Below are 14,486 nucleotides of genomic sequence, written 5' to 3' on the forward strand. Positions count from 1 at the left end.
CCAGCTTCTTCAGTTCTCCAGCTTGCAGATGGCCTATTGTGGGACTTCTCCATCTCTATAATCATCTGAACCAACCACACCTCATAAATCTTCTCTCATATATCCTATTGGTTGTGTCTCTCTGGAGAACCTTGACTAACAAACCCATGTTTATTGCAGCACTATTCACAATAGCCAAGATATGGAATCAACCTAAGTGTCCATCAACAGATGAATGGATAAAGAAAATGTGGTGCATATTCACAAAGGAGTACTATTCAGCCATAAACAATAATGAGATCCTGTCATGTGTGACAACATGGATAAGCCTGTAGGACATTACATTAGGTGAAATAAGCCAGGCACAGAAAGACAAACTTTGCATGTTCTCACTTATTTGTGTGAGCTAAAAATTGAATAATTGAAATGAAGATAGAGAGTAGAAGGGAGGCTGGGAAGGTTAGTGGGAGGGTGAGGAGGAAGTGGGGAAGGTTAATGGGTACGAAAAATAGTTAGAAAGAATGAATAAGGCCTAGTATTTGCTAGCAGAACAGGGAGACTATAGTAAAAAATAATTTAATCGTACTTTTAAAATAACCAAAAGAGCCAAATCATGAGTGAACTCCCATTCACAATTGCTTCAAAGAGAATAAAATACCTAGGAATCCAACTTACAAGGGATGCGAAGGACCTCTTCAAGGAGAACTACAAACCACTGCTCAATGAAATAAACGAGGATACAAACAAATGGAAGAACATTCCATGCTCATGGGTAGGAAGAATCAATATCATGAAAATGGCCATACTGCCCAAGGTAATTTATAGATTCAATGCCATCCCCATCAAGCTACCAATGACTTTCTTCACAGAATTGGAAAAAACTACTTTAAAGTTCACATGGAACCAAAAAAGAGCCCGCATCGCCAAGTCAATCCTAAGCCAAAAGAACAAAGCTGGAGGCATCACGCTACCTGACTTCAAACTATACTGCAAGTCTACAGTAACCAAAACAGCATGGTACTTGTACCAAAACAGAAATATAGATCAATGGAACAGAACAGAGCCCTCAGAAATAACGCTGCATATCTACAACTATCTGATCTTTGACAAACCTGAGAAAAAGAAGCAATGGGGAAAGGATTCCCTATTTAATAAATGGTGCTGGGAAAACTGGCTAGCCATATGTAGAAAGCTGAAACTGGATCCCTTCCTTACACCTTATACAAAAATTAATTCAAGATGGATTAAAGACTTAAACGTTAGACCTAAAACCATAAAAACCCTAGAAGAAAACCTAGGCATTACCATTCAGGACATAGGCATGGGCAAGGACTTCATGTCTAAAACACCAAAAGCAATGGCAACAAAAGCCAAAATTGACAAATGGGATCTAATTAAACTCAAGAGCTTCTGCACAGCAAAAGAAACTACCATCAGAGTGAACAGGCAACCTACAGAATGGGAGAAAATTTTCGCAACCTACTCATCTGACAAAGGGCTAATATACAGAATCTACAATGAACTCAAACAAATTTACAAGAAAAAAACAAACAACCCCATCAAAAAGTGGGCGAAGGACATGAACAGACACTTCTCAAAAGAAGACATTTATGCAGCCAAAAAACACATGAAAAAATGCTCACCATCACTGGCCAGAGAAATGCAAATCAAAACCACAATGAGATATCATCTCACACCAGTTAGAATGGCGATCATTAAAAAGTCAGGAAACAACAGGTGCTGGAGAGGATGTGGAGAAATAGGAACACTTTTACACTGTTGGTGGGACTGTAAACTAGTTCAACCCTTGTGGAAGTCAGTGTGGCGATTCCTCAGGGATCTAGAACTAGAAATACCATTTGACCCTGCCATCCCATTACTGGGTATATACCCAAAGGATTATAAATCATGCTGCTATAAAGACACATGCACACATAGGTTTATAGAGGCCCTATTCACAATAGCAAAGACTTGGAACCAACCCAGATGTCCAACAACGATAGACTGGATTCAGAAAATGTGGCACATATACACCATGGAATACTATGCAGCCATAAAAAAAGATGAGTTCCTGTCCTTTGTAGGGACATGGATGAAACTGGAAACCATCATTCTCAGCAAACTATCGCAAGGACAAAAAACCAAACACCGCATGTTCTCACTCATAGGTGGGAATTGAACAATGAGGACACATGGACGCAGGAAGGGGAACATCACACACCGGGGACTGTTGTGGGGTGGGGGGAGGGGGGAGGGATAGCATTAGGAGATATAGCTAATGCTAAATGACGAGTTAATGCGTGCAGCACACCAACATGGCACATGTATACATATGTAACAAACCTGCACGTTGTGCACATATACCCTAAAACTTAAAGTATAATAATAATAAAATAAAAAAAAATAACCAAAAGAGTGTAATTTGGTTGTTTGTAATACAAAGATAAATGCTTGAGGAGATGGATACTCCATTTTTACCCTGATGTGATTACGTACTGCATACCTATATTAGAACATCTCATCTAACCCATAAATATATACACACCTACTATGTAACCACAAAAATAAAAAATAAAAATAAATATAAATTTAAAAGTTGATGTTATAGAGGTAGAGAGTAGAACAGTGGTTACCAGAGGCAGGGGAGGCGAGGAGGGAAGGAGATGAGAAGAGGTTGGTCACTGGGTACAAAGTTACAGTTATGGTTAGATAGGAGGATTAAGTTCTGGTGTTCTATTGCACAATAGGGTGACAATAGTCAACAATAATATGTTGTATAGTTCAAAATAGCTGGAAGAGATGATTTTGAATGTTCTCACTAAAAGAATAAGAGGGGGAATACTACAATCAATCTATGCCTATATATTTGATAACTTATATGAACCAATTTCTTAAACCCACATGGTAAAAAAAAAACAAACTAATTCAAAGAAAAGTAGATAATCTGAATAGCCTGACATCTATTAAAGAAACTGAATCTGTAATTTCAAACTTTTCAAGAAAGAGAACTCCAGGCCAGACAATTTCGCTCATGAATTCTATGAAACATTTAAGTAAGATGTAATACAAATTTTACAGTCTCTGTCAGAAAATTAAGGAGAGAAAATGACCCCACTCATATTATGAGGATAGCATCATCCTAATACCAAACTCAGACAAAGATATTACAAGGAAAAAACAAAATAGCAATATCTCACATAAACATAGGTACAAATATTCTTACGAAGATATTAGCCAATCAACTCTAGCAATGTATAAAAAAGATAATGCATCAAGATCAAGTGGAGTTTATCCCAGGTATTCAAAGTTGGGTCAACATTCAAAAATCAATCAATGTATTTTATCATATTGTCATACTAAATAAGCAACATCAAATGATCATATAAATAAATGCAGAAAAGGCATTCAACAAAATTCAATATTAATTAATGATAAAATTCCCAACAAGTTAGGAATAGAAGGAAATTTCCTTATTCTAATAAAGGCTATCCGTGGAAAACCTACAGTGAACCACTGAGTAATTTTCCCCTAAAATCAGAAATAAGTCAAGGATGTCCTTTCTCACCACTACTATTCACTGTTAGTCCTGGAAGTCCCAGCTAGTGCAATAACACATGCACACACACACACGCACACGCACACACGCACGTGCACACGCACACACACAGAGAGAGGGGGGAGAGAGAGAGAGAGAGAGAGAGAGAGAGAAATGAAAGGCATACATATTATAAAGGAGGAAAAAATACCCCATTATGTTGAAAACCCCAAATAATGTACAATAAAACTCCAAAAGACTCTTTCAGAAGACTCCTAGACTTGATAAAGAACTTCAGTAAAGTTTCAGGATACAAAATCAATGTACAAAACACAGTAGCATTTCTCTACACCAATATCATTCAAGCTAAGAACCAAATGAAGAACCCATTTACAATAGCCACAAAAAATAAAACACCTAGGAATACATTTAATCAAGGAGGTGAAAGATCTCTACAAGAGGAACTACAAAACACTGATGAAAAAATTGTGTATGACACAAATAAATGAAAACACATCCCATGCTCATGGATCAAAAGAATCAATATTATTAAAATGACCACACTGCTCAAAGCAATTTACAGATTCAATGCAGTCTCTATCAAATTACCAACACAATTTTTAACATAATTTAAAAAAAACTTAAAATTCATATGAAACCAAAAGAAGAGTCTGAATAGCCAAACCAATCCTAAGCAAAAAGAACAAAGCTTGAAGTATTACATTCTGACTTTGAATTATACTACAAGGCTATAGTAACCAAAACATCATGATATTGGTATAAAAATAGACATATAGACCAACAGAACAGAATAGTGAACCCAGAAATAAAGTACCTATTAACAACTGATCTTCTGCAATATTGACAAAATTAAACAATAGGGAAAGAACACCCTCTTCAATATATGGTGCTAGGAAAACTGGCTAGCCATATGCAGAAGAATGAAACTGGACCCCTGTCTCTCACCAGATACATGAATTAACTCAAGATGGATTAAAGATTTATATTTTAGACATTAAACTGTAAAAATCCTGTAAGAAAATGTAGGAAAAATTCTTCCGGACACTGGCCTGGCTTAGGGAAAGAATTTTTGACCAGGTCCTCAAAAGCAAATGCAACACAAACAAAAATAAACAGACGGGACTCAGTTAAGCTAAAAACCTTCCACACAGCAAAAGAAACAATCAACAGAGTAAACCTACCTAATGAGAAAAAATATTTGCAAATTATGTATCCAACAAAGGCTAATATCCAGAATCTACAAGAAACTCCAACAACTCAACAAGAAAAAACAAACAAACAAACAAGTAACGCCATTAAAAAGCAGGCAAAGGGCATGAATGGGTGTTTTTTGAAAGACATACAAGTGGCCAACAAACATATGAAAGATGCTCAATATCACTAATTATCAGAGAAATGCAAATTAAAACCACACAATGCTATCTTACACCAGTCAGAATAGCTATTATTTAAAAATCAAAAAACAACAGATGTTGGTGAGGATGTGGAGAAAAAAGTAATGCTTATGCACTGTTAGTGGGAATGTAAATTATCACATTTATGGAAAACAGTATGGAGATTTCTCAAAGAACTAAAAATAGAACTACCATTTGATCCAGCAATCTCACTACTGGGTATCTACCCATCTGCATTTTACATATACATGGAATACTACGCAGCCATAAGAAATAACGAAGTCGTGTGTTTTGCAGTAACATGAGTGGAACTGGAGTACGTTATCTTAGGTAAAATAATTCAGAAACAGAAAGTCAAATATCACATATTCTCACTTGTAAGTGAGAGCTTAACAATGGGTACACATGGACATATACAGTAGAATAATAGATATTGGAGACTACAAAAGGGTGGGAAGTTGACAAGGGTTGAAAAATTACCTCTTGGGTACAATGTTCACTATTCAGGTGATGGATGCACTAAGAGCCCAGGCTCCACCACGATGCGATATATGCATGTAAGAAATCTGCACTTGTACCCTCTAAATCCATTTTTAAAATTGAAAAAAATCACCGTAAGATACCGCTTCACAGCCACTGGAATGACTATTATAAGCAAACAAAGCAAAGAGCAAACTAGTTTTGGTAGGGCCTGGTGGGAGGTGTTTTCATCATGGGGGCAGGTCCTTCATGGGTGGCTTGGTACCACTCTCATAGTAATGAGTGAGTTCTCCCTCTGAATTCATGCAAGAGTTGGTTGTTTAAAAGTGTGTGGCATGTCCTTGGAGCAGCTACAATTCATACATTGTTGATGACAGTGTAAAATGGTACAAGTAATTTGGTAAAACTTGTTGCAGTTGTTTATGAAACTAAGCATTCACCTTCTCTATGACCCAGCAGTTCCACCCTAGGTATGTACCTTAGTGAAATGAAAATGAAAACATATTAAAAAAAATACTTTTACATGAATGTTCACAGCAACTTTATTCATAATAACCTGAAACTGGAAAGAGTCCAGATGTCTATTCATAAAAGAAGAGATAAACAGAACAGGCAAAGATCTAATGTATAGTGGTAAAAGAAAATCAAACTATGGGTTCCTCTGAGATGTATGTGCAGGAGTATGAGAGTACTTCCTGTAGTGATGGTAATATTTTATATCTTGATAAGGGTTTGGGTTAAATAGGTATATGCATTTGTTAAAACTCAGTGTGAGTATATATTTAATATTTTAAACATCATTGCATATACATTGTAACTTTAAAAAAGCTGTAAGCAAATATTTAACTCTACTTAATGATACAAATGTTGAAGTATTTTAGGGAGATATGTACTGATATCTGCAATGTAGTATACTCTAAAATTCACTGAAAATAAGATTAACTGATGAATGGATAGATGGGAAGATAGGTGATAAAGCAAGTATAGAAATATCTTAATGGTAGAATCTAGATATAAGTCTATGGCTTGTCTGTGTTAAATGTTTTCAACTTTTCTATATGTTTAGAAATGTTCCTAATAAAATGTTGGGAAAATATTAGTTACTATTCATTGTTTTAGGCACTTAGATATATGAGAGATAACAGAGGGAGAGTTTCCCAGAGGAACTTATCCAAGGAAGTAAATTAATATTTACACAGTTCCTACTACAAGCCAGGGGTAAAGGTAAGGATAACAATTTATTTTTAACTTCACAACAAGTGGGCACAGAAGGTACTATTATTGTAACTAGAAACTCATGACTAGCAGGTTAAGTAACTTGTCCAAGGCCAAAAATCAATAAATGGCAGTCAGGATTTCACAATGAACTCCTTCTGATTACAAAGCCTATACTCTTTGTAGTATGTTAATTTTGCAGCTATCTTCACCCTGCCTCTTCACCCCATATCTCCTTCCCTGCTTTTTTGTTTTTCCCTAGTACTTCTCACAATTTGATATATTATATATTTGCTTATTTATTTTTAATTACTCTCTCTTGTCACTATAATGAGAATTCCAAGATGGCCAGGAATTTTTGTCTATTGTGCTTACAGTTTCATCTGCAGTGTCAAGAACAGAGCATGACTCTTGGTAGATGCTCATGAAATATTTGCTGAGTAAACTGAATTAGTGCACAGTAACAGTTTGCTTGGAATAAGCAGAAGCAGGAGGGGTAATCCATCTGCAAAAATGCATAGTAAAAAGCTTGGCTGCAAGATGCAAAATAATTGTCTCCAGAAACCCAAAGCAGTTTGGTATAGCTAGGGAAGAATGTGTATGGAAAACATGAATTACATGCTAGAAGAGTAAGAAGGGATCAGATCATACAGAACCTTAAAAGCCATAAGGAAAGACTCTAGTCTTTCTCTGAAAGACACTGGGGAGGTTTAGAAGGATCTTAACATGGGAGCAAAAGATAAGACTTGTATTTCAGAAAGAATGTTCTAGCTACAGCATGAAAAATTAATGGAAGAGGGCTCACAGTGGAAGCAAGGACATCAGTTACAACTTTAGCCATGGGAAAGAAGAGTGTTCTCACTGCAAGAAGAGGCATTGTAGATAGAAAGCAGGGGACAGTTTGAGAAAAATATAGGAGATTGAGTTGCTAAGACTGGTTGTGTAATATAAGGGAGAGGGAAAAATTAAATATGATGTTTGGTTTATGGCTTGGGAAACTTAGTGGATGGTGGTACCATTCAATGAAAATGGGAAAACAAGTGGAGAAGTAGGTTTAAAATGAGTGGAAGTGATGAGTTCACGTTTGAATATGATATGTTTTATATTCTACAAAATATCTAAGTTGTGATATCAGTAGTCAATTGAATACACTGGTCAAGAGCTTTGCATAAATCTGGGCTGGATACATAAATGTTGTTGGGTAACCTAGCTGTTTGGTCACTGAGGATAATTTAATAACTTTTTTATTTAATAATGTTTTCGTTTAAAAAATACTACCTCTAATATTTGACCCCACCCTCAAAATAAACCTAGTATTCTTTGGTTGGTGGCTATTTATTATTTCATGGGAATTATAAGAAGAATACAAACTGTTTGATAATAAAAAGCTATGGAATAGCAAGATTAAAATGTAGCAGATACAAGAATCTTAGGGATTTTTGTTACATTAGAAGGCTAATCTTTGGCAAATATATTACAATTGGGGATAGTTCTTTGATACTCACCTGATCAAATACAGCTCTTTATTCCATGGGTAGATATTTAAAACTGGCCCAACCCCAATCATGTGGTTGTGACATTCTCCAACATCTTCAATATATTCATGCTTCAATGGCACTTTACTGAGGAGTTCAAATTCCTCAGGTGCCTTTTGAAGTACCTGTTCTGCTGCATAGAATCCATCTACTAGCAGTGTCCTGCCACCAGTTCCTTCATGTTTAAGACAATGAAACACTTGAATGCTAAAGAGAGAAAAGAAAATTCTTCTGTTCAGTGGAAGAGAGAACATATCAAAATTCTAGAAATTACATATAAAATGATTACTGAACCTACTTGTCATTTTCTTTTCATTTCCTAATTGGAAGTCTCATTTCCTAATTGTTTTTCCCTCATAGGCAGTTGTACTTTTTTGTGTTTTGAAATATTAATGCCACTAGAGGTTTCTTCTAAACATATCTAACATATATTGAAGCTTATATGTGCTGGGCCCTGGGAATACAGGCATGAATAATATATAACCTATATTTTCAAGAAGCTCATAGTCTAGTAAGAAGAGCTAAAGCAAATAAATACCAAATAAAATATGATAGGTACTATAATAAAGTTGCATACAAGATATAGTGGGGTCATAAACAAAGGAATGATCGTTCTAGTGGGGTGTTGTATAAAGAAATGTTTTGGAGATCAATGAAAATTGTTTTGACTAATCTTAAAGAATGAGCAAGAATTGGAGTAGAAGGAGATTGAGATGAGGAGAAGGCATTCTAGGCGGAGAGAAAGCATGACCAAAGATACCAATGTAAAACAACAAGGAGTAAGAAGTTCCTATTGGCATAGCACAGAGAACCACAAAATGATTTTAAACTGTGAAACTCTACGGCCATATCAATATTTTAAAGAGTCCCTTATGTTGATAGTGTGGAACAGGGACTGGTGAGAAGCAACGTGACAAAAAACTTGGAAACCAACTTGAATAACTGAAATAGTAAAGAAAAATATTGAGAGCTTGAACTCAGAAAGGGGCATTATAGAGAAGAAGACACACCTGAGAGATACCAAGGTAGAAGTAGCAGAATTTGATAACTGAAGGACAGGCAAGAATCTAGAATAACTACAGGTTTCTCACTTGGGCACCTGAAAAATAATGCTGTTTACTAAGACCGAGATTACAGACAGATATGCTATTGAATGATAATGAGGAAGTATGAGAGGTTGAGGAAGGAGTTCAGTTTAGAGGCATGTTAGAACAGCTAATCATATATGTCTGAATATGTTAACAGGGAAAGGTAAGGTGACTATTAATTGACTGGAAAACTAAGGTAGAATTTTCAAATTTATGAGGGAAAATAAAATTAATAGTAATTTAATCAAATACGCAAAACTAAGAAAAAGTAAAAAGCAAATTAAAATAAGAAATAAAAAGATGGAGTAAAATCAAGGACAATCTAGTATAATATAAATACAATTTAAAAGAGAAAGGTAAGCCTGGCCATATTGAAATTTCTGTGAAACTTCTAGGTCAGGGTTATTTAGTTACCAGTTAAAGATGTTTAAGGAAGAGAGGTGGATTTTGTTACAAGTGATAGCTAAAGCCAAGAGCATGGAAGAGGTCATTTGGAGAAATCATTTCAAGTAAGAAAAGAGGGATAAGGAAAAAACCTTGAGGAACAATAATATTTAGGAAATAGACAAAAGAAGCCAGCAAAGGAGGCTGAGGAAAAATGGTCAGATATATAGGAAGAAAACTAGGAAAGAAGGAATATTTAAGAAATTTAGTAGTGGTTAATGGTATGTCTCAGGGATCAAGTAAGATGACAGTACACACTGGATATGACAATTAGTTGCTGGTGACGTTAGAGAGAGTAACTTTAATTGCGGTGAGGGGTGGGTTGGGAAAACTAGATGCCTATGGGTTTGATGAGTAAATGGGAAGTGAGAATGAAAATATATTGAATGTAGCTATTATTCTTTTAATAATCTTAGCCATGAAGTGGAAGAAAAAAACATGGCTGTAGCTAAACGGAGATAGAGTCCAAGGAAGTACAAAAATAGAGAATTAAGATATGGGAGGCTGATAAGAAGGAGTCAATAGGTATGGAAAGGCTGAAGACAGAGGAGAGAGAAATCCCCAAGGAAGCTGGAAAGGATGAGATCCAGAGCAAAGGTAGCTTTAGAGAGAGTAAAGCATATAACAATGAAGATGGTGATTAAAATGAATAAAATGATGAAAATTATAGCTAATATTTATTGAACACTTTGTGTCAGGCAGTATGATCATATAATTCCTTAGCAATGCTAATGGATAGGTTTTATATTACTAGTCCCATTTTACAGATGAGGAAACTGAAGCACAGAGAAATTAAGTTACTTGTCCAAGATCACAAATCTAATACATGTTGAGGCTGGGATGCAAATCTGGGTCTGGTTGATGCCATAGCCTGAACTCTTAAGTGCTATTACCATACTGCTAATCTACTTGGTCCTTGCCATTGATTACAAACAATTAAACTAAAGCCACAAACAGTTGTTTATCTCTGGTGTTGGTCATAAAGGGAAGAGCTAGTCAGTATTTGAACCTCAACCCCTGTACAGCTGCTTCTTATCCCATTTCCTCTTTTTTCCTTCTGTATCCACTAGAATGAGGATGCAGGGTTGTTGATCTCTCCATATATTGATAACATTTATCAGGATATCTAAAAGCTGCTTTGTTCTTCCTTCCCTGAATCAAACATTCTTAAGTTACAAACCTTAAAGGAAATCAGTGTAACCATGAGCAACTGCATATTATCATCCTCTCATATAGTCTCCAGAAATCTATGTGCACTCATTTTACTCATATCTTTGTGTCTCAGGCTCACCATCTATATGCAGAAGCAAGATCAAGAACACGGAATAACCACAGAGGTGCCTCTACTGAAGAGCAAATGGTAGGAAAATTGAGTATAGTATGTATATCTTTGGCTCAAAAGCATCTTATTCCATGTGAAGAAGTTATTCTTCCATCATTCCTCCTCTCCAACTTCTTGTAAATCAGATTCAAATTCTTCTTAATGCCATACTCAAAGCAGCTGTGTTTGCATGACGACCCTTTTGCAATATGTTAATAACTAAATGCAAGAAATCTGTACAAATTCCAAAACTAATGGTTAGGCAATACTTTTTTGGGGGATAATTTATAATTACTTTGAAAAATGTAAAATTACATTTTAATAATTAACAAAATTAGGACTCCATTTATATAGTAAGATGAGTTTTCTTTTTTTGTTGTTTTTTATTTTATTTTATTTTATTATTATTATACTTTAAGTTTTAGGGTACATGTGCACAATGTGCAGGTTTGTTACATATGTATACATGTGCCATGTTGGTGTGCTGCGACCATTAACTTGTCATTTAGCATTAGGTGTATCTCCTAATGCTATCTCTCCCCCCCCCCCCCAACCCACAACAGTCCCCGGTGTGTGATGTTCTCCTTCCTATGTCCATGTGTTCTCATTGTTCAATTCCCACCTATGAGTGAGAACATGCGGTGTTTGTTTTTTTGTCCTTACGATAGTTTGCTGAGAATGATGGTTTCCAGTTTCATCTATGTCCCTACAAAGGACATGAACTCATCCTTTTTTATGGCTGCATAGTATTCCATGGTATATACGTGCCACATTTTCTTAATCCAGTCTATCATTTTTGGACATTTGGGTTGGTTCCAAGTCTTTGCTATTGTGAATAGTACCGCAATAAACATACGTGTGCATGTGTCTTTATAGCAGCATGATTTATAATCCTTTGGGTATATACCCAGTAATGGGATGGCTGGGTCAAATGGTATTTCTAGTTCTAGATCCCTGAGGAATCGCCACACTGACTTCCACAAGGGTTGAACTAGTTTACAGTCCCACCAACACTGTAAAAGTGTTCCTATTTCTCCACATCCTCTCCAGCACCTGTTGTTTCCTGACTTTTTCATGATCACCATTCTAACTGGTGTGAGATGGTATCTCATTGTGGTTTTGATTTGCATTTCTCTGATGGCCAGTGATGATGAGCATTTTTTCATGTGTTTTTTGGCTGCATAAATGTCTTCTTTTGAGAACTTAAAAATATTTTATTCCTAGGAGTCTGATATAGTTTGGATATTTATCCCCACCAAAATCTCATGTTGAATTGTAATCTCCAATGCTGGAGGTAGGGCCTGGTGGAAGTGTTTAGGTCATGGAGGTGGATAACTGATGGCTTGGTGCTGTCTTCAGATAGTGAGTGAGTTCCTGTGAGAGCTAGCTGTTTAAAAGTGTGTGGCACCTCCTCCCTGACTCTCTCTCTCTTGCTCCTGTTTTTGCCATGTGAACTGTTTGCTCCCCACTCACCTTCCACCATGACTGGAAGCTCCCTGAGGCCTCCCCAGAAGAAGATGCTGTTATGCTTTCTGTACAGCCTGCAGAACCATGAGACAATTAAATCTCTCTTTTTTTTTTTATAAATTACCCAGTCTCAGGTATTTATTTATAGCAATGCACGAATGGCCTAATACAGAATCTAAAAACTGAGTTAAGGTATTTCAAAATGATCATGTTTCTAGGGGAAGAGAAAGAAAGTCATACAAATCCGCAGCAGCAGATATGATCTTTGTTCAAACAGAATGGAAAATAATTAAGAAACCACTCAAGACTATCACATATAAAGACCTTACACTGTAAAAGTCTAATCCACCTACCCACAGGGCTCTTGAAAATAGGTAGTGTCAGTGTGCCGATCCAGAGCTAGCTTGGTGTACGCAGTGTCACCTCTGGAGAAGTCTGAAGTGAAATACCACATCCTCCCATAAATGGTTTCTCTGTTAGATGAAATAAAGAAAGACCTGTTAGCTATCTGAAATGTTCATTCTTGTCTTTCAAAACTCTTTCCAATACCTTCTTTAGTTATTCACAAATAACAATAGATTTTTTTGGTTCCAGAATTTCATCCATAAGGTGAAAATGACAGTTGAACATGCTAGTCTTGACAATTCTGTCACTTATTAGCATTCTAGAAAGTTGGGGAGAAAACTGTGGAAGTATAATATTGTATTATGAAAGCTTAGAGAATCATCCCACTCTGATTATGTGCCCAGTTTTCATAGCCTTCATAAATTTAAGGTTCTTTTCTATGCTCACCTTTCTTTCACAGAAAAAGATGATATAGCTGCTTCTAGAAGTGATTTTTTAACTTTATTTACTATTTTTACAGCTGTTGTCTTTTATTAGTACCATTTTTTCAATAATGGTGGTCATTTCCTAATATTTTGGATAATCCAATTTGCAAGGCTGGATTGCAAGCCTTGCAATTTGCAAGGCTGACTGAATAGTTCTCATATTCTCTATAAGACACAGAAGTGATTAATGTAGATCCTCACTCATCTTTTGGACATGGACGAATAAAGAAAAGAGAAAAGGATAGTTTGTGTTAGCAAGTATTTAGTGAGACTTGCTGTAACATTGTTGTGTCTCTCCTTGAAGTATACATCATATATTTTGATTTTGTAATTACTTTCCTGGTGGGCTCAAATCTGACTAAAGGTCACTTTAATTCTTTAGCTTTCAAAGTTCATCTTATTTTCTGAACCCTTGAAGTTCAAATAGGAAATGCTCTTCCTTTTGAACTATCATCCCTAAAGCTGTCTCAATTTGTCACTTACCAGCACAGTTTCTTTCACTTGAAAGTTCTCAAACTGTGATTCAAACTGAATGGCTCACAGATGCTGTTAATTATGCTCTACCAGCACAGGGCAGAAGACCCAGCATACTCTCTACTACAAAATGAGCTATATCTGGATCTTATTAAGTAAAAGGAAAGTACTAATTATAATAAAGTAGGTTGACATCACACTAAATACTATAGAAGATCAATCTATATACCACCCAGAAGTGCGTAATGGTAATGAAAAAAACAATGTATTTAGGATTAGGAAACCTGGGCTATTTGAATTCAAGTTCTATTGTTTACTAGTAGAGCACTCCTGGGCAAGACACTTGGTATATTTGAGTGTCAGTGCCTCAGCAGTAAAACGGGGACAAAACACACACTGATCAGGGTTACTATAATAATTAAAAGAAAATAATGGGTGGGAATGTGCTGGCTGAATGCTATATAGCCTTTTAAGGCAGTGTTATTAACAATCAGTCTCTGAATCAAGCCATAGGAATCACAGAAGGTCAAATTGAACGGATGGGAAAATAGAGGACAGTGGGGGTCGAGGGTGTGTGTGTGTGTGTGTGTGTGTGTAATGGACATGCCTATGGTCACACAACTATTTGATGGTAGAACTCAGACTACTATCCAGTTCTCCTTACAGTCAGTGTTTTTTTCCAGTGTACAATAATACCTGTCAC

General features: G+C 36.0%; 1 protein-coding gene across 9 annotated transcripts in view; it reads right to left on the bottom strand.

Moving 5' to 3' along the window:
* The window catches only part of TMLHE (trimethyllysine hydroxylase, epsilon), a 121,020-nt gene that overhangs the window by 18,632 nt on the left and 87,902 nt on the right, over positions 1-14,486 (bottom strand). For 5 of the 9 annotated variants that reach the window (XR_010125340.1, XR_010125341.1, XM_054472012.2 and 2 more), the window contains 2 exons: positions 12,833-12,952; positions 8,130-8,366 (listed from right to left, as the gene is read on the bottom strand). Coding sequence is in view for 7 of the 9 variants with exons in the window: in XM_054472012.2 (XP_054327987.1) it covers positions 8,130-8,366; positions 12,833-12,952 (357 nt within the window). In the remaining 2 variants the exon portion in view is untranslated. Of the gene's footprint in view, positions 1-8,129; positions 8,367-12,176; positions 12,554-12,832; positions 12,953-14,486 lie in introns of those variants that run through there. The other 4 variants (XM_054472014.2, XM_063660013.1, XM_063660012.1 and 1 more) reach the window with 3 other exon arrangements.

This window comes from Pongo pygmaeus, chromosome X (assembly GCF_028885625.2).
Source record: "Pongo pygmaeus isolate AG05252 chromosome X, NHGRI_mPonPyg2-v2.0_pri, whole genome shotgun sequence".
Classification (NCBI taxonomy): domain Eukaryota; kingdom Metazoa; phylum Chordata; class Mammalia; order Primates; family Hominidae; genus Pongo; species Pongo pygmaeus.